The sequence below is a fragment of the Podarcis pityusensis genome (genome assembly GCF_964106645.2).
Source record: "Podarcis pityusensis genome assembly, chromosome: 17".
Lineage (NCBI taxonomy): Eukaryota > Metazoa > Chordata > Lepidosauria > Squamata > Lacertidae > Podarcis > Podarcis pityusensis.
In genome coordinates, this window is record NC_138042.1 from 40034619 (window position 1) to 40055528 (window position 20910).

The 20910-nt window shown below is 44.7% G+C and overlaps 1 protein-coding gene across 2 annotated transcripts in view; it reads left to right on the top strand.

The window, feature by feature from the left end:
• The window catches only part of SPAG17 (sperm associated antigen 17), a 77063-nt gene extending 56539 nt beyond the window's left edge, over positions 1-20524 (top strand). For both annotated transcript variants that reach the window (XM_080987075.1, XM_080987076.1), the window contains 14 exons: positions 1953-2135; positions 4785-4898; positions 7187-7232; positions 7914-8016; positions 8417-8470; positions 9629-9731; positions 9948-10053; positions 11071-11178; positions 14127-14272; positions 15643-15812; positions 16015-16075; positions 17018-17162; positions 18374-18511; positions 20201-20524. In XM_080987075.1, coding sequence (XP_080843201.1) covers positions 1953-2135; positions 4785-4898; positions 7187-7232; positions 7914-8016; positions 8417-8470; positions 9629-9731; positions 9948-10053; positions 11071-11178; positions 14127-14272; positions 15643-15812; positions 16015-16075; positions 17018-17162; positions 18374-18510 — 1476 coding nt within the window. In that variant the 3' untranslated portion in view covers position 18511; positions 20201-20524. The remainder of the gene's footprint in view (positions 1-1952; positions 2136-4784; positions 4899-7186; positions 7233-7913; positions 8017-8416; positions 8471-9628; positions 9732-9947; positions 10054-11070; positions 11179-14126; positions 14273-15642; positions 15813-16014; positions 16076-17017; positions 17163-18373; positions 18512-20200) is intronic.
• Positions 20525-20910: the final 386 nt, after the last annotated feature.

The following is a 20910-nucleotide window of genomic DNA, read 5'->3' on the forward strand; positions in this document are numbered from 1 at the left end:
CCCGTATGCTGTCCCTTATATAATTTTGGCCTTTTAGTAGAGTTTGGACTTTGCTTCATTAAGGTAATTTCCCCATCAATCCTTTGGGATGTGGGGAGAGAAGAAAAGAGATGTAGATTAATTAAAACGTTTGTGATCCAGAAAACATCCTCATTTTAATATGTCGATTTAGGCATGTAAAAATCGGCTCCTGCTACATCTCTGAAGGATCTTCTGGGGGAAATCAGAATCTATTTCTAACTTCACTTTTAAGAACCTTCATAATGTTTCATCATGCTGCCTGTAAAATCATTGACTTATTTAATGGGCTCATTATTTTATTACTTTGTTTATTTATTAAATTTCTGTACTGACAATCAGTGCCGGATTTATGTATAAGCTAAACAAGCTTTAGCTTAGGGCCCCACTCTCTTGGTGGGCCCCAAAAAAATTAAAGGAAAAAACCTGGATGTGCATTTCCAAAATATAAGATAAAAAACAAATAAAATAAAACCTACATACAGCAACAGTGTTTTGTGTTGTGTAGGCTCCTAGGATGTAAGTCATGGGCCCGCCTGCTAGCCTGCTCCCTAAAATATCACTGCTTTCCTCCTTTCTATATATAGGGTGCCTGCATTCTGCATGTGCAAATGGCTTTAGATACCTATTAGGTCCATAAATTACCATATAGCATATATTCAACAGCGACAATTTGTTGTTGACAAAGGACAGCTGGACATAGAAAGGGCCCCATTACCTTCAGTAGCTGAGGGCCTCATCAAACCTAAATACGGCCCTGCTGACTATCATCTAAGGCTCACAGGGCAGTTTACAATATAAGAACACAAAAATGCATAACATGGTAACAAACAAAAACTACCCTCCCACTTTAAAAGGTTATACAGTAGATTGTTGAATTAGGCAAAGGCCTGAGGAAAGAGGAATTTTTTTGTCTGGCTCTTAAAGATATGTATCAAAGGTGCCAGGTTGAGCCTCCCTGGGGAGAGCATTTTCCAAATGGGGAACCACCACAGAAAAGGCCCTGTTCTTGTGTTGCCATCCTCCAGACTTCTTGCGGGAGGCCTCAGTTGATGACCGCAGAGTCTGGGCTGCTTCATATGAGGAGAGGCATATGATTATGAATAGCAACATAATCCAAGGTTCAAAAGCAATAATCATTCAGGCTTTTATGTTTATTACCCTAATACAGTGGTACCTCAGGTTAAGTACTTAATTCGTTCCGGAGGTCCATACTTAACCTGAAACTGTTCTTAACCTGAAGCACCACTTTAGCTAATGGGGCCTCCTGCTGCTCCTGTGCCGCCGGAGCACGATTTCTGTTCTCATCCTGAAGCAAAGTTCTTAACCTGAAGCACTATTTCTAGGTTAGCGGAGTCTGTAACCTGAAGCGTATGTAACCTGAAGCGTATGAAACCTGAGGTACCACTGTACATAGTTCATATGATGATAAATTAATGAAGAAGAAAAATAATTTATACCCCACCCATGTGGCTGGGTTTCCCCAACCACTCTGGGCAGCTCCCAACAGAATATTAAACAGAATATCTGATGGGAGGGCATTCCACAGGTTGGGCGCCACTACCAAGAAGGCCCTCTGCCTGGTTCCCTGTAGCTTCACTTCTTGCAGTGAAGGAACTGCCAGAAGGCCCTCGGCGCTGGACCTCAGTGTCCGGGCAGAATGATGGGGGTGGAGACGCTCCTTCAGGAATACTGGGCCGAGGCCGTTTAGGGCTTTAAAGGTCAGCACCAACACTTTGAATAGTGGTTGGAAACGTACTGGGAGCCAACGTAGATCTTTCAGGACAGGTGTTATATGATAGCAAGCTTTCTGATGCAACTGGCTGAAAGCAGATTTTCTGATAGGTTGATCCAGAAGACATTGCCTAGAAGAAAGTCCCACTAAAATGCATAACAAGTAAAATCTCGATTTTCTCTTTGTCATTTGGATTCAGAGAAAGACTCCCGGTCCTCCATTTGGGATGAATGCTTGGAAAGGGCTGTGCATAGAATTCAAGCAGCTAGCAGGTTCTCCGGCACCTATACAGAAATGTCCAAATGTACTCCAAATCCGCCGCTTGATCCAGTATTCGCCAGTCACTGATGAGCTCAGGCAGAAATTGCAGCTTTCTGTGAAGGTAAGGCAAACCCTGTGAAGATCTAGTGAAGCAAACCCGCAGCTGATCTGTTAAGCTTTCAATAGTACATCTAAAAAAACCTGAATGCTCAGAGAAGCTTGAATTAAGGGACTCACCCTTCCTTCTTTAAATGATGTCCAAGAAATTCCCAGAAGTTCTACTTAATGGGTTAGAACCAATGAGCAAGTCAAGATTAGAAGGCAAATCAGGAAGCAGAATTAAAGAACAAGTCAGGAGTCAGGACTGAAAATCCAGGCAGGATCAGATGGCAAACCAGGAGGCCGGCTTGATGAATGATCCAGAAGAAAAGAAAAGAACTAAGACTACAGTACTGCACCAGAGCTCAGGAAGACCTCTCGTTTAATCAAGGTTCATATGGAAAACAAAGCCCTTTATGTTCCTTTCCCCCCAACGATCCAGTGGTCACTCTGAGTAGGCAATCAGAATTTTGCTTTTCCTTCTATTTTCCTTCATGAAATGTTTGGTGTATCAAACAAACACCAAAGGCTCAGCGCTGAGAAGGCTGTCACTTTCAGTTCGTTGGTTCAGCACACAGGTCAGCCATATATAAATGTCATCTTCATCTGACAGTACAGAGTCCTGTACACAAAGAAGCACTTGTGAAACTGGTCATTTCACACCTTCCTGAAGGAATGAAGGACAGGTGACCCCATCTAGGCCCGAAGTCACCCCCCCCCCAAAGCAGGCTCAAAGCTTCTCAAAGCTTTTCAAAATCATTTTCTCAGCAGCTAAGCATCTGCTCATTTGCTCTGCTGTTGCAAGGCAAAATGTTACTTTTAAAGGCTAATGAATAGGCTCTGTCATTGCCAAGAATACTCAGGCCTGAGAAACAAATCTTATCTCATTCTAGTTGCAACATCTTGGACATGCAAGGCTTCTCACCCCCCCCCCCTTTCCTGGGAAAGGTGCCAAGAGTCCAATAGTCCCAAGACAGTTTTCTGTTCATGCTCAGAGGAACTCATGGGGCAGGACTCCTGGGAAAAGGAGGAGAAAGGGGGAGGGAACTGGAATGGGTATATAAACTCTGTGCACATGACTGTGAACCCGTGCATGCTTTTTGTGAACTATCACACTTGCTTCTTCTACCAGTTCATGGATGGTAGAAATAAAAGCCTTTTCTCCGAAACTATTCATTGAGTGTCTGTTGACTCCCACTTCCCTTTCCCGGGCGCAATATTTTTCCCACCCGAGGGCAAAGCCTCATAAGGCTACATTCCAAGGATCAAAGTGTGGAAGAAACTTCCTGGCATGTGGGCCAGTGTGCAGTTCAGCCATTTAAATATGTCACTAGTGTTACAAATTGTGATGATGGTGATGACTGTAATAAACTAATGAATATGTGGGTGGGAATGCAGTTCGAAAGCACGTCAAAGTGCAAGTAGATAAATAGGTACCGCTCCAGCGGGAAGGTAAACGGCATTTCCGTGCGCTGCTCTGGTTCGCCAGAAGTGGCTTAGTCATGCTGGCCACATGACCCGGAAGCTGTACGCCGGCTCCCTCGGCTAATAAAGCAAAATGAGCGCCGCAACCCCAGAGTCGGCCACGACTGGACCTAATGGTCAGGGGTCCCTTTATCTTTACCTTTAATGTGATTCTTTTTGTCCACCCCCACCCCCATTTTGCCCATCTTTTTGTCCATTTTGCTTTTCCTTCTATTTTCCTTCATGAAATGTTTGGTGTATCAAACAAACGGCAGTTTATTTCATCATAATGTACTGCAGTTTGAAAGCTCATCTGGCCCAGTGCAAAGTTGTCATATTGTAAGCTGCCTTATACCAGGCTAGAGCTGTTGCCCATCTAGTCCAGTTCTCTTTGAACTGATTCTCAGTGGCTCTTCGGGGTCTTTTCAATCACTTGCTGCCATCAGGTTTCTGATCTAACGAGTGATGCTGGGGACTGAACCTGGAACCTTCTGCAGGTTTACCACTGAACCTGCCAAAATATCTTACGAAAGGAGAGAAGTATTTTGATATATGTAGGGAGCTCCGCAGTCAGATAGCTTTGAACCAGTTCCAGAAGCATCTTAGTCACATCGAATGTGCTTTTTCACTTTAATTTATTTCAGATTTTTGAAGTTTCTTGTGTGCCGAGCAACACCAAACTGAAAAGAATCATACTCAAATGACTTTGTGTGAATGGATTGTTATGTGTGTTCCATACCAGTAACTGTCTCAGAACAGCTTTGAACAGAAATAGTGTGGAGTACGCAGGCAGCAGAAGCACCTCATTCTGTTTATCTGCATCTCTATAACTTACAAAATAGATTTTTTCTGTCTCCCTCCCCTGGGGGATGCAAAATCTTTCCATATCAATGTAGAAGGAGCACACACATTTCGCGTGAAATTTTATTTCAGGCAATATAGAAGTGTGAAGGAACCGGAAATTAAAGGTACCCTGTTCTCTCAAAACACCGCCACACTTGAAGCGACTCTCAAAACCCACCGTTTGGCTCACATAGGTCTGATTCTACAAAAAGAAAAGAAAAAAAAGATTGTAATTTGACAAAAGCTTTAAAATGCATACACAGAACCAACTGTTAGTTTTCACTTTCACCACCGCTTACTCTAATGAACATTTTTTATAGAAAGTTTATTTTTCCTGTTTCTTCTCCACTGCCCTGGTTTTAAGGAGTACATTGAAAAAATCATGAAGGAAGAAGAAGAAATGGAAGAGATGTGTATTAAAGATCCACGAATGGAAGAAGAGAAGGAAAATGCTGCTGACCTTCTCAAGCTAGTTATGGTAAGGACTGCATGTTTCGTTGTTCCCTTAAATTCAGGTTCCCTTAAATTCCCTTTATAAGGGAGAGTGACACTGCCTTCATTACAACAGTGGCTCAGTTCTGCATTTCCCCAAACCTTGGGGTCTGTTTTCTCCTTCCCTTACATTCTCCTATTTCTTCCCCTTTGTAGCGACCCATTGTCAACCATTACTTCTGAACCAGAAAACTCTGGGTTTGCACTTCATTCACTTCATTGTCTCATAACAGGAACCTTTTCTCTGCCCAGTTCCACTCTGTTCACAGCTGCAGCTGGAATCAGAAACTTAAATGGAACTTCTTTGAACTCTTTTCTTTGATAGTAAGGCACAGAAATAAAATACAGAAACAAAAGAGTGGGTGTTGAGTAAATGGCGGAGCGGTCAAAATGAGATTCTGTTCCTGACAGCCATTGCAAGTAACAGGTGACACTATCTAAGTGTGCCTTAGCAAAAGCAGCTTTTCATTCCCTGCTCCCTCACCAGGAAATGGCTCCAAAGTAGGAGGTGATGCTTGCCGAACTCAAGGCATAAATTCATGGCAACATCTGATTGCTGATTGGAGAAATAAAAAATTAAAAAGCATGGTTGCAGAGCAGAGGAGTTAAAGAAAAGAGCTTTAAAAACTAAGCTGCAAAGGTGCATGGGTCTTTCTTTGTGGGGATGGAGTGGAAGAGTAGGTGTTTGATGACAGGTGCCAGAGATTCCTTTCCATGCCCTCACTCTTGCAGCCGACAAAAGGAAAGGGAAATGAAGATGATGGGAGACATTAACAGCAGCTGTGCACTGCAAAGGCATCCGTACTTTTCGGTGTATAACACAAGATTGTTTTATTAGAAAATAATGTAAAAAAAGGGACACGGGTGGCGCTGTGGGTTAAACCACAGAGCCTAGGACTCGCTGATCAGAAGGTCGGCGGTTTGAATCCCTGCGATGGGGTGAGCTCCCGTTGCTCGGTCCCTGCTCCTGCCAACCTAGCAGTTCAAAAGTACGTCTAAGTGCAAGTAGATAAATAGGTACCACTCCAGTGGGAAGGTAAACGGCGTTTCCATGTGCTGCTCTGGTTCACCAGAAGCGGCTTAGTCATGCTGGCCACATGACCCAGAAGCTATACGCCGGCTCCCTCGGCCAATAAAGCAAGATGAGCGCCGCAACCCCAGAGTCGGTCACGACTGGACCTAATGGTCAGGGGTCCCTTTACCTTTAATGTAAAAAAAGTGGGGTTGTCTTATACATGGGCAGTTAATATGTGGGGCAGGGGAGCGGTTGCTGCCACAAGCAGGAGATTGTTATCTGCAGAAGGGCAATCGATTCGTGGCTGAAGCAAGGGCTGCTGCCGATTGGCTGCTGTTGCAGCTGTTGTGCTGGCGAATGGCGGTGAGCGGGCAGACAATTGGTGGCTTCGGTGACATGTAGGATTGCCATCGTTGGTCTGTCGGGTGAAGTTTTTTTAGGTCAACAACGCTGGAAACCCCCACCCACATTTTCTTAAATTTGAATCCCCCCAAATAAGGGGCGCGTTATACACAGGGGTGTGTTATACACGGAAAAATGCGGTAACTGTTGTAGAGAGATAGCTAAGGAACAGAAATGGACAGGGTAGAAGGAGGGCAGAGTATGATACAAACATCTTTTCTGCAACACCAGCAGCTAGGCTAAATGTCTCTATTAGATCCAGCTGGCTTGGTGCCACTGTCATTGAAATTCTATATAATATTGATCCAGAGCAGATTCCAATGTCTGGTTAGCAGAGTAAAAACTTAAACACGTTGCAAAAAACAGAGGCAATTGTATTTCATCCAGCAGAGCTTTACTACTACTGAAGGCAAATGAGCATAATGGTCACACATCCAGTACATTCAGGATTGGCACAGTCCATAAGAAATCCAGTTGCAGCAGACTTAATTTAAACTTACAATAACTTGTAATAAGTCTAAACCTTGCTTGCAGGTCAGAAAAAAGTAAAAAGTACAGAAGCGGTAATTATACGTATCCATATAATGGGTCTGTCTGCTGTTTAATTTTTAGACTGCAGAGGAGCAATGTGCTGCAGTGGAAATCTTCCTCATATTTCTATCCCGGTCTCTCAAAATAGTCATCTTCTTCCAGACACACATATTGACAGCAGGAATGACACACACCACTGTATCACCAATGCCTTTGGTGGCTTTAAGCCCCATAATAGCTGTTTGTTAAATATTTGGTGTGGCTGAAGTGCCATGGAAAATACGTATTTAGAACTACACAACTCAAGCTATGTTTCTTCATTGCAGTCTTTCCCTAACCTTGAAGAACCTTCAGAAGATCTAGGCAGCAGAGGTAAGAGTGAGAAAACGTGCTTTGCTCTTTAAAAATCACTAGTGAGTCTTGTGTGCAATATTTCTCTTCATCTGCCACAAATATTCTGTGTTAGCTTTTTATTTTTATAATTACATTTTGGGACCAGTAGGGAAATCTTGTTGCTGGTGCTTAAGTAATATCTGTTAAAGAACTGCTGGTGAGGAGAATTGCCAGTGAAAATGGTTGGTGGATGTAAAACTTCTCTTCCACCAACCCTTTCCTCCCTCCTTCTTATAGACCATGCGTGGAGAGGTGACATCATTTTAAAGGTCTCTCATTTACAACTCTCATAAAAAAGTGGTTCTGCAGCTCACAATCAGAAAAATAAGTTCTCGTGCCACAAAGCTGTTTGGTGTTCTTGCTGCAAAGGATTAATAGTTACCCCTGTGGAAATTTCTTAACTTTGAAAACAAAAACACAGGGGAAGTAATTAATTCACAAGTATCTATTGACGGCTGAAATATGCATGTACATAAACTGTGCTCTATGATATACATAAAAATGCATATATAGTATATTTCTGCATTGGTGGACAATCAAGCAGAAGAAAGACCTGTATAAAATCAGGTGATAGCAGCAGAACAGAAGACAACACAGGTATGTGAATGTCAGAACAGATTGAGACATGTTGCTACATCGCTTTCTCTTGTGGCTTTACAGCTCATATTGCTGAAATATATGAGCAGGCAGTGGCTTCACACTCACACCATCCATCAAGGGAGTCACTTGCAAAGAAAACAGAAGAATATTGGCAGAGGTTCCGGTAAGAGTTCAGTATAATAAGATGTCATAAATGCACAGCCATGACTTACTCATTACCTGTAAGGTGTGTGTTGTTGTAATTAGCCTGATCTGGACCGCTAGACAATTATGCTAACATAATTGTTGTCGCAGATTCTGTCGTCTTCCCTAGCTAGGCCCTAAATCACAGGCTCTGATGATGTGTGTTTTATGTTAAAGTAAAAAAGTGCTCCTGAGGCTATTGGGAGTGAATTATTTACTCACAGGCATTATTACAGGCCAGTTGCCAGCTGCAGGAATCTTTACAAGTGAAGGTAAAGTTGTTGAAAGATTTCATATATTGTGTTATTTCTTTGCATAAGATGTCAGTGTCATATTTCAAGAATAATATTTGGTGAACTTCTTCATTTCTTCTCGTACAGCCAGGAAGAGGCACAGGATGTATCTTTCTGGCAGGTCAAGCTTGCGCAGACCAGGTAACAGTGCTGCTTGTTTAAGGGTAGAATTCAGAAGCTCCTAAGTGGAAGCTGGGGTGGGGTGCAGGGGGAGAAAGAATGTGGTTGAGTCTGTAGATTTTGGAAACCCCTGCTGCCTTGCGGGATATCTTCGGGAGAAGAGAGAGCTAAGGAATAAACCCTACACAAATCCGACAAGTCCCTAAGGTGGTTGGATCAAACCTTGTATGCCTCCTTCCGGCAACTCCTGCAGCCACGCTGGTCCCAAATGTACCGTATTGGCCCGAATATAAGCCACACTTCCCCCCCCCAAATTCTGACCATGAAAAGTTAAAAGTGTGGCTTATATTCATGACCTTACGGTATGCAGCAAGGAGCGTGGGGCAAACAGCACCAGGAGCATAGTTCTCCCCCAAGGACAGGAAAGAAGAAAGCGAGGAAGGGGAAAGGCCGCTGGCAATGCAGTGTCTCCCCCCCCCCCCACATAAGGCGCACCTAGTTTTGGGAGGAGGAAAACAAGAAAAAATTATTCTGAATCCCAGAAGCCGGAACAGGAAGAGGGATCTGGCTTCTGGGATACCGTGTGGCTGTTCTGGCTTCTGGGATAACCGCGCCAAGCCTCTTCAGGGCAGCGGGATGAAGGCTCCCCCTGCCCTGAGAGGCTGCGCAGGGCTAAGGCAGAAGCCAGGACAGGCACATCGCTGAAGGGGCGCTGCGCAGTTCTCCCTCTCCATAAAACACACTCACATTTCCCCTTTTTAAGAGGAAAAAAGTGCGTCTAATGGAGCGAAAAATACGGTATATTCAGGTGCAGCTTATATTTGAGCCAATACAGTATTGCCCTGCTTTCCTTTGGACCACATGAGTGAGGCCAAGAGTGGGGTCTTCTTGTCTGGGCAGCCCAGGACCTCCAGACAGACTGCCCAGGCTTGCACCCCGGGGAGGTCACTTTGGTGCTGCTAATGCGGCCCTTTGACTTCACCCCGGAGGTGTACTCCATTTTCTCTCGACAAAGAAAGAAAGGAGGGGTGGTTTTTCTCCTGTCCTGGTGGGGCAAATTTGCCCAGTTTTTCACTTTTAAACGTTCTAGACTTAACTATGGGCAATCCATAATTCCTGGTTATAAAACAGTCTAAAATCATCATAGTGTTGTGTATTTCTTCTTTTCCTTCCAATTAGGCAGGAAATTGAGGATGGAAAGGAATGTCTCATGAAGATAAGGAACAAAGTCATCCCCCCCTATTTCAGTTCAGAATTTGGCATGGAATTTCTGAATAAGGAGGTAAGTGGGCTGTGAAAGTTTAACAGAGTTGGGCTAATACAAACACCTCATTTACACTGTACTGGGCTACTGACAACCTGCTCCTAATAACTTTGCCCTTCTCACTGCTCAGACATACGGAATTGTGTGTACGGCACTGGTGGACATAAATTTGTTACTCGTATTTTGACTGTTTTTGTTAGAAAGTTAATTTCCTCCTCTGTTTTTTCTTTAAAGCTTCCTGATGTTGAAAGTCTTTCGAAAAAGCTCCCTCCATTCTCAAAGAAAGGAAAGAAGGGACCATTGCTGGATACAATTACAGAATCGGGTGAAAGCAATCTAGGTAACGCTGCAACACTAAATGACCCTCTCTTGAATTTGTGAGTGCTAGGTCCCCATTTGCCCTTACATCCTCCATAGTTGGACATGGTGGGAGTGTCTGCAAGTTGCACAGCACTTTCTCATGCTCCTTGTGTGCTACTATAGAGCACAACAGGGCACATACCGTATTTTTCGCTCCATAAGGTGCACCTAGTTTTTAGAGGGGGAAATCAAGATAAAAAGCCTGTCTGCTTCTCCCAGAGCTTCTGGGGCTGCCAGGGGAAGCCTGGGTTCCCTGCCCCCAGCCCCAAAGAGCAAAGAAGCCAAGACAGCGAGCGGGCTTTTCTACGAGGAGGGAGAAGGGACTGACTGGCCGTGTCAGTCCCTTCTCCCTCCTGGGGAAAAGCCCACAAGAGCCACGCGGAGCTTGTGTGCGGCTCTTGGGGGCTTTTCCTGCCTGCCTCCCCCCTGCATTCGCTCCATAAGACGCACACACATTTCCCCTTACTTTTTAGGAGGGGAAAAGTGTGTCTTATGGAGCAAAAAATACGGTAAGTAGCATCACATAAAGAGGCAGGTTCCTTCCCTCACCCGCCCCTTCCAAGACAGCTTCACACATTTGGCCTGGATAGCTCAGTTGGTTGGAGCGTGGTACCGATAACGCCAAGGTTGCAGGTTTGATCCCCATATGGGGCAGCTTCACATTCTTGCATTTCTGCATATTCCTGCATTGCAGGGAGTTGGACTAGATCAGAGTTGGACTAGATCAGACAAGTGTGTACCGTGACACGTTAGTGTGTCGGCTGCAGTATGTAGGTGTGTCATGCGAACACTCTTCTAAGGGATTAGTTTAACCTCTGATTTGCTAGTAAAACTGAATTACAGTCGTATCTTGGATCCCAAACGCCCTGGAACTCAGACGTTTTGGCTCCCAAACACCTCAACCCCCCCCCGGGGGGGGGATTGCCCTAAGTTTGTAGTATTGTTAGTTTGTCAGTGTAACTATTAGCTTGTCAATGTCACTATTATATTTCTCTAGGAATGCTGGAGCTGTCAGACAGAAGCAAGACTTCGGGCGGTACGCTCACTAATTCATCAGGTTATTCTGTAATCTGTGCTGAAGTTTACCCAGAGTTCTCCACAACAGGTAAAGTATTTCGGCAGGTCACTTGGAAAAGGAAGTCATAAATTGGATGTGGCAACAAGTAAAAGTTTTGTCAGCAGTTGAGAACTAGCAGGCTTGCATGCTGGCACAGTGATAGATGAGCAGACCTTCGTGATATTTGACTACCCCTAGGGGGGAGCCAAAGGGACGCGGGTGGCGCTGTGGGTTTTGAACCTAGCAGCTCAAAAGCACGTCAAAGTGCAAGTAGATAAATAGGTACCGCTCCGGTGGGAAGGTAAACGGCGTTATCGGTACCACGTTGCTCTGGTTCGCCAGAAGCGGCTTAGTCATGCTGGCCACATGACAAGGAAGCTGTACACCGGCTCCCTCGGCCAATAAAGCGAGATGAGCGCCGCAACCCCAGAGTCGGCCACGACTGGACCAAATGGTCAGGGGTCCCTTTACCGTTACCTTAGGGAGGAGCCAAAGTTGAAAACTAGAGACAGCACTTAGTGCTAGTTTCCTTTGGATGGTCAAGCACTGCAGACTTGACGTGCCTTCATAATATGTACTCCATTTACTAATAGAAACATATCTCATTGTTTACTTAATTTATTTCTAACTCACTCTTCCCAAAGGAACCCAGGGCTGTCAAACAAACAAACATTTCAAACAATCATCTCACAGTTAATTTCAAGGGTGCCAAGAATAATGGATTTGAGCTATGAAATACCTGGTCAAGCAGGAACATCTTTAAATTCCTCCAGAATGTTAATTATGAGGGAGGGAGACACGCCTCACATAATCATAATTATAATCATCATTTTATTATTTGTACTCTGCCCCTCAAACATTAAAACCTTCCCTATACAAGGCTGCCTACATTCAGGGAGGGCATTCCAGACAGAGGGAACTGCTACCAAGAATCTGTCTCTGAAACTTTTCTGAGACCCTCTGAAGTGTTCTATATTTCTGAGACTGAAACGGCACAAATTTCTGAAACTAGGCCTTGAAGCACAAAAGTGTGTACAACGCTTCACAGGGTGATAGATGCCCAATTTTTGTACCTACAGTTAGTTTACCTTTTACAAATATAACCTTTAAGTCTAAACGTATTGTTGTTTGCCCACAGTCCTTAAATTACAAAAGCTTGTTGGTATCATAGAATGGATAGTTCAGAAAAAGTATCAAAGGAGAAACTTGAAGAAGCCGATTTGGGGAGCCAGTGTTTACAGGCTAGCAACGTTGCTCTTAAGAAAGGACATAACTGCGGCATAGGATTGCACTGGAAGAGAGCTATAAAAATGCCATGTATTCTTACTAGTAGCATGTTGTTTCAGGGATTTTTCTTCCAAAAAAAAACCAGTCATGCCCTCTGCAATTAGGACTGCTACTACTTTTGGATCAAGGGTTTTCTTTTTATGGTTTATTGATTTGCTTATGTTTTTTTTAAAAAAAAAATGTATTCCAGTTCCCAGAAAAAATAGAACACTCCTGAATTTTCAAAGCACATTTCATCTTTGAAAGATGATGGGATGAAAAAGAATATGAGAAAATGTAGGGAAGTGAGACAACCTTAAGTAGCTAATAATAAGGGTGGGAGTGAAACTTAAGTTACTCTGAGCTAAAACAAATAAAAAGAGCTGCAAGCAGCCCAAGATGGCTAATCCACTTTTAATGTCCAAGTAAATATTACAGCAAGCAGATCAGCAGGCTTAAACCTATGTCTGTTCCAATCACGTGGAAAAGAGATGGAAGTTTGGTTTAAGGAGTGTAGGGATGGTGGGATGACACACTGTCGCTCCCATCCACATCTTACCTTCCCTGAGTTTATCACCTTAAAGTCTTAGACACTTTCTCCTTAGGAACCAAAAGTAAGACTGGCTTGCAGAAATGTACCTCGAACAGGAGGCTATAGGAAAGTAAGCAGTTGCTGCACAAGAGCCTTAGGATCCCCTAATCCACGTTCCTCTTTTGTTCTACAAATTTGGCCCCATGTACCTATCCTTTTAAGGGACGCGGGTGGTGCTGTGGGTTAAACCACAGAGCCTAGGACTTGCTGATCAAAAGGTCGGCGGTTCAAATCCCCGCGATGGGGTGAGCTCCTGTTGCTTGGTCCCTGCTCCTGCCAACCTAGCAGAGACCTAGCAGAAGAGCTAGAGATAGGAGAAAGCTAAGTGTTGTTAGCCAAAGGATGAAAGAGATGGAAGTATCCTAGCTAAGCAGGGATGATGAGAGCTCAGAGGCAGAGTAGGAAGAGGATTTAAAAGCAGGGCAGTTAGAATAAGGAAGAAAAAGCTTGACTGCTAGGGCCTGATCTATAGTAGGATGGGAGAATGGGACGCGGGTGGCGCTGTGGTCTAAACCACTGAGCCTCTTGGGCTTGCCGATCAGATGGTCAGTGGTTTGAATCCCTGTGATGGGGTGAGCTCCCGTTGCTCAGTCCCTGCTCCTGCCAACCTAACAGTTCGAAAGCATGTCAAAGTGCAAGTAGATAAATAGGTACCACTCCAGCGGGAAGGTAAACGGCATTTCCGTGTGCTGCTCTGGTTCGTCAGAAGCGGCTTAGTCATGCTGGCCACATGACCCAGAAGCTGTACGCTGGCTCCCTCAGTCAATAAAGCGAGATGAGCGCCGCAACCCCAGAGTCGGTCACGACTGGACCTAATGGTCAGGGGTCCCTTTACCCTTTACCTTCCTTTCCTTTGTTTGTGATTGGGTCTTTCTTTATTCATGGTCAGGCCACACCTTGGTTTAAACAAATGGGTCTGCTGATATACCACATCTAGTTTGGCCCCGAAACAAACCACGTAAGATAGGGGACACCTCCCAGAAAGGGTCGTTGGGATTTGAGCAGATATTTGGATACATGCCGCGCATGCATTTCAGAAAAGAAAAACGAATAGCTCTCAGTTAATTGCGCAAGAACTGTAGAAGTGGACTCGTGCAGAGTCTGCAGTCAGCCTTGGAACTCTCTTCGTTTTCAACAGAAATGGCTGAGAGTAGATTGGAGATTGTCTTTGAGCCAAAACTCCAGTCTCTTCTGGTGGATGCAGCAGGATCCCCAAGGAAAGAGAAGGTGAAATTGCCTGTGTCCATACAGAGAGACAAGACACACTCTGTACCCAGGCGAAAGGTAAGAAAGTTGATCTTCCACTGTTCCACCATTTCTAACCTAACCATGAATACAAACGGTAGAAGTATAACTTCTTTCTTAAAACACTTTTTTTCTTAAGATGCACCATCTGCTATTATACTGATGTAATAGTGCTTAGAAACCTGCACAATCCATTTAACCTGAGACAACGGTGGGACAAAATGAAAGTGGCTCTATTGCGCTACATTTAGCATCTGGTCTGCCTCCAGCCTTGGATTGGCCATCAAGAAATACCAGAGCCAATCAGAAGCAGAGGGAGGCCGCACAGTTCAATGGCAGCTCACACATTTTGATCTCTGCTATCTCTATCTCCAATTAAAAGAACTTGGGTTGGGAAAGACTTCTCTCTGCAAGAGATGTCGGAAAGCTATTGACAACTCTAGGCTGGAAGGATAATTGCATGGCTCAGTATAAGGTGCATCCTGTCTTCATAGATGGTCACTCTGTGTGAGTAGTTGATGGGAATTTGTTGTAGCCTCTAGGTCCCCACTCACCCCAAAACTGAAGGGCTGATTTTGCTCGAGTTTCCCCGTGCTGAAGTCGATACAATTGGACTTTTTCCTTTGCATATGTATGTGATGACGAATCAGCCTTATGAACGGTTCCGTGCATTCCCACATGACAGGCCATCAGCTCTAGGTCAGCCATTGTACATCTGCTTAAACATTCAACTTGCGTTATTTCTACCCAACAAAAACTGCCATATTGCTTGGAATATAATGTTAGGGCTGGCCCCAGGGGCTGCCGGCAGCAGAGCTGATGGGAGCAGAGCTGGCCTTGGCTCTGTTCCATGTGTGAAGGCCACCATATTTCTTGCAAACCTCTTAGAGGATTTATTACAGTTGAGCAGTTTACACGTTTTGTTGACTAAATAAATACTGGGTTCCCCAAGAGGCAATACGCAACATCAGGCATCATATATTGGGAAAATCCAAGATGGTGGCCATCGCCCAGAGACCCAAACCAATTGCCAGCATAGCTTCTATAATCAGTTCTGCTGCCCACCACCACTGGGTAACATCTCACCCTATTCTTTCCACAGAAGTAATTGGCTGGCAGGAGCAAAGCATCTGTGCCCTGTGGAGATTCTGGGGAGGTAACAGTGCTAGGCAGGGGCCCAGGTTGGCACTGGGCAGAGTACTACTGGCAGCGCTACCAGGTGCCCACCGGTGTCTGATGCTGGTTGTGTTGGGCATCTGAGTTCTGGGCACAGAGCGCCAGTCTACTGTGAAGCGTACGAGTTCTGTGAATGGAGGATTGCTTGATAATGGGTCATTTTTCTCAGGCCAGTTTGCCTTCAAATTAGGAGAATGTTTGGCCTCCCTAATCCGTGCTTCTCATTCATGCAGGGTGAAGATCCCGTTTCTGGCAAAGTTCACACATGCTCTGCTACAGCAGCTTCGCAGCAAATGTCAGGCTTTCTTCTCATCCCACCTAAGGTGTCATTTGGGGTTCTCAAGGAGGGCTGCACTTACAAAACCATAGTAGTCTTGAAGAACATCGGGATGAATTTCTGCAGGTTGGCATATTTATTTATTTGAAGCACCATATTTGTTTCCTTGCTGCTACATGTTTGGCAAGACTTCCACAAAACGATAAAGGGGTGCAGAGAAATCTTGGCAATCATGAAAAAAGCAAAAGATTCTACGTTTCTGCTATTTTCTTGCTTCCTGATCCAGTCAGTCCCAACCAACAAGCTAGCTCACTTTGTTTCTTGGCAGGTTTCGGGTGAAGCAACCACCACCCCGTACTGGATTGCGAGTGTGCTACACCCCAGGGCCTGTAAGTCAGGGGGTGTTTGTCGTGTTTTTTTCATGTGCTGGGGTCCTCAATGTTTCAAGACGTTGCTTAGGAGGGAGGAGTTTCCAATATTGCAGTGGCAGAAGCTTTCTGAAAAAGGCATTCAAAGCTATGAAACACCTGAATCTCAGTTTCAGCTCTCATAATCCTGACAAATCTCAATTTATCACGAGGCAGGCGCACATGGCCATCCCCCCAGGTGCATTCTCCCGTTGCTTTTCCTGCCTTGCCTAAGAAGAGCAGCTCTCTTGCTTAAGATTTTTCTGAACTCCTGCCTGTTTTACTTCCCCGCTCTTCTAAATCTGCAGCTCTTTATTTTCCTTCTCTGTTAAAAAGAAAGAAAAGGGGAATTTTATTTTCTGATGCTTAACCACCACCACCCACCCCAGCAACAATGAGAAACATCATTTGGTTTAAAAATGGCCGCTAAGCCAAAAGCCATTCCAATTGTCTGATCTAAGGACAGTCCTCAGAATAATTTATCCAAAAGGGTTTCCGGTATGCTACTGCCCATTCTTCTACAGCAAACACTGCAGAGCACACATCCTTTTTTTTGAAAAGGTGCGTTTGAATTCTCTGCACACAACTTGTTGCTCACATTGGGAGCTACTTGCTCTATAGTAAGGCTGGTAAAGAAGATTCTGTTGGAGGTGTAACATCCTGTTTTGTAGCGTGCTATGAGGCGGCACCATCTTGAACATTGTAGGTGAAGTTCTCCCATTCCTCATCCATTGTTCCCCTGGTCCTTGTTCACTTTTTGGTAAAGCAAACAGCCTTCAATGTGAGTCCAACTAATCTGGGGTACTTTCAGCTTCGTCCTTTTTTTTTTACTGTTAAAGTTTCTGGTGTCCTCCTGCATGATGTGAGAAAAACCATTCATGAGGAGGTTCAGCGTTGCTCAATTTTAATGATCTTTTTTTATAGGTAGCTTCTGGGTTGCAAACAGAGCTGGAAGTCGATATCTATGCTATGGCTATTGGAGTAGAAGGCAGTGAGGGAGCAGGTGAAGTTTCCCATCGGATCGAAATTTACACAGAAACGGAAACTCTTTTCCTACCTGTGGAAGCAAATATCCTTTATTGCTTTTCTGTGCAGGACAAACTGGTGGCCTTTACTGCACAGACGGCCACAAAACTCCCCACCCACCCACCCCCAACACACTCACACACTTTGAGCAAGTTACTTTATTTTGAAGACTTTGCAGTCCCTTAAAATACTTTTGGAGAGAGATGTTTATTGTTGACATCTGTCTCTCTCAGGAGACAATGGGAAGTGTGTGCCTTTGGGGGTAAACTCCAACCCTTGGAGATGTTTACGCAACCCAAGTTGTTTCAAAATGTTGTTTTAATGTTTGGGAAGAGAAATTCTATAAAGGCTAAATGTTTAGAGCTTTTTACAGGGCCATCCTGTGGTCCCCACTGCCCTTTCAGCCAGAAATCTTCTCCTTAACATTGGCTGAGCGTAGTTGAAATCCTATATGCTCTGATGTTCTTCTGATGTTGTAAAGATGCTCTTTGTAAGGTTCTCCTGGAAATGACTCACAGTGATTTACAGACACAATAGAATTGAAGAAAACAAATGACAGGAACAGTAGAAATCTCCACCCATGCAACTCCCTCCCATTAGTTCTGGTCCTGCCTTCTGGAACAAGAGAGAACACATCTGCTCCATCTTCTGTGTGGCAGCCTTTCAGATATTTGAAGGCCACTGTCATATGCTTGCTTAGTAAACTCCTAGATACTAATGGGGAACAGGGTGGCACCTCTGCCCCTTCCACCATTTGTAGGAACTTGGAAAGCTGCTAATCATTGAAGCTGCTCTTCATCATCCAGCGAAAGAGTAAGAGTTTGGAGAGAACCCAAGTTCATATCCCAGATGTGAGCTAAACTCTACTTGAATAACATCAGCTCTTGTCTCCTGAATCAGCCTGCTCCCATAGCTTCATTAACTATGAACCCTGAAATTTGGGATCGCCTTCAAAGCTTTGACAGAGTTTTGCAACGAATGTATCAGTTACTCAGCTTGGAGGAAGCTGCAAAACTATGGCACAAGTTTGCAGGGGATCCCAAATTTGGGGGTTCGTGGTTAATGAAGCTTGCTCCCATCTCTGTTCTTTACTAGTTTCGCAATGCTTTTTTTGTCACCAGAAGTGGAAGTGCCAGCTGGAACCTAATGGCCAAAGCAGTCCTCTGCCGGTTAGGAGAGATGCTCTTTATATATATTAACAGGGCACACACAAGTGCTTCACAAAGCAACATCCATCCTTAACGTGCCTTTCACCAGTCTTAACAAGCAACATCTATGACAGCAGACCCCCCAACTATCCTCAAGGGGGGAAGGCTCCTACCACTCAGCTGGTTTCAGAAAGCCCAACCTCTCATTTTAGAGTTATACTACCCCACAAGCTACCTGGTTAACGTAAGTAATTTAATTGCATTTAAGCGCGGAAACTCCGTTTGAACAGTATGTACTTTCTGATAACTGATTCCTACCACACTGTGCAGATCTCAGTGCATCTTCCAAAAGTGAAGACCCTGAAATTTATAACTCACTGGCTTCCTTGCCACTGGCTTCCTTGCCAATTGTATGGAGGCTACCGGCAATGGTGTCATAGTCCAAAATAGTTCCATGGCACTGCCTACCTCACCATTAAGACAACAAGGATTACTGGTATAGTGATAATTTGAGGGATTGGGGTAGGAGAGGACCGGAACGGCTTTAGCTGAGGTTGCATCCATTCTGGAAACAAGTGGAAGATAAATCGATTACCCCTTTTCTTCCTGCCAGGGCTCCTACACTGAACCCTTGTGGTTGAGGAGGAACTGCTGTCGACACTTCTTGCTGCATTTGACTCCTGAAGCAGATTTAGCTGGTCTGCTACTGATCAGTTGCAGCGTTCCCCTCTAAATTAGGGGTGAACAACCATTTTGCCCCCAAGCAACAGTGGGTGAGTGCTCAGGGGCCATATGCCAGTGACCTGGGCATATGCACACAGGGCTTTCAAATACTCTCTCCACTCCAGCAGGGAGAGAATAATAATATTTTTTTATTTATACCCCGCCCATCTGGCTGGGTTTCCCCAGCCACTCTGGGTGGCTTCCAACAAAATATTAAAATACAGTAGTCCAAACATTAAAAGCTTCCCTAAACAGGGCTGTCTTCAGATGTCTTCTAAAAGTCTGTGTCAGGGAACTGACATCGGAGCCAGAGGCGGAGGCTAGGCTCTCAAGCGATGCTGGAGAAGGGCCCAGCAGGGGGAGAGGCGGCTCACCAGCTGGGGAAAGAAATCAGTGTAACACCAGGGATAAAGGGGGGCAGATGGGGGAATCGGCGAGGGGGCTCCAGGACTCCTCGCCGGAGATCAGCGAGGAGAGCACGGGTCCTCCGCTACCCACGCCCTCCCTGCGCAGAAGGCTTCCGTGCAGGGAGAGTAGGAGGAGACTTGGAGTCAAACAACTTTTATGCTGGAAAAGGTTTAAGAAACCTGTCCAGACAGAAAAGGTTTAACAAGGCAACCTAGCCAGGAGTGGCACCAACTTGCGCACGAGCAACCCCTACATTTATTACAGTCTGGTAGTTATTTTTCTCTTTGACATCTGGTGGGAGGGCGTTCCACAGGACGGGCGCCACCACCGAGAAGGCCCTCTGGCTGGTTCCCTGTAACTTGGCTTCTCGCAGTGAGGGAACTGCCAGAAGGCCCTCGGCGCTGGACCTCACCTACTGCAGCATGATTTATGGGGGGAGGCCCACACCATGGCTCTCCCGGAGTGCCTTTGCTCCCTGTCACATCCACGCTTGCCTCTGCTTGCCAGTTGCTTGGTAGGCTGGGAGGGATGCAGTTTACATTCAGAGAGGGATGGCTCTGTCTCAGCATGCTCCCCACAGCCTGCCCTAAAGCTGTTTGGCAAGCTGAGAGAAATGTGATTTGTTTCTGAAGTGAGGAGGGGAGCTCTAGGTAAAATTCAGCAAAGGGATGAATTCAACGGCAGGAGGGTGACTTGGCCACCTGCAGTGGGCCACATGGAGGTTATCCACAAGTGCTCTTAAGATTAGTGAAATAATTACAAAAAAGGCACTTTTTGAAATTTTCAGTTTTCTTGGTTTCAGACTTGTTACTCAGTGGGCGAATATTCTTCCTTAGTGATGAAACTGTCACATTACCCTACGCTGGAATTTCAATGCTGCAACAAGAACTACAATGAAGTTTTTAACACAGCCCGGCTATCTTTTAACTTCGCATTGTTGCTGTTTTTCAAAACAGACCATGGCAGGCTTGGAATGGTGATTATAACATCACAACAGCCCTACAATGGTAAAATTATCTAGCAGCAATATCATCTTGATGTTTTTGAAGTATAAAAATTTCCCATCGATACTTATTAATATATATTTAGGCATCAACGTTTAACAATAAAGTTTAGTTCCTCGTCATTGTGGTTCTCTGATTTAGACTTTGACAATATTTTATTTAACAGTGGAACTGGGAAATGAGCTTTCCACTCCATTTGTGCTACCACCAAGCAGTTTTACTGGAGAGAAATAGCTATCCAGTCAGACTATTTACCAGATTCAGTTTCTGTTTTAAGATAAGACATGAAACAATAGGATGGAGCAATTAAGAACCAAATGCTCCATGAAGGGAATCCTGCCCATTCTTTTCCAGCAGGAAGAGGACCTTTCACTCTCAGGTTGACATTAGTGGGGTATACTGAGCGATGTCTCATTAATGCTTTTGTGGCTGATGGGGCACATGTATCTGTTAACTAAAGGTAGAAGATTTAAATGTAACTTGCAGTACAATCCTATATATCTGCTTT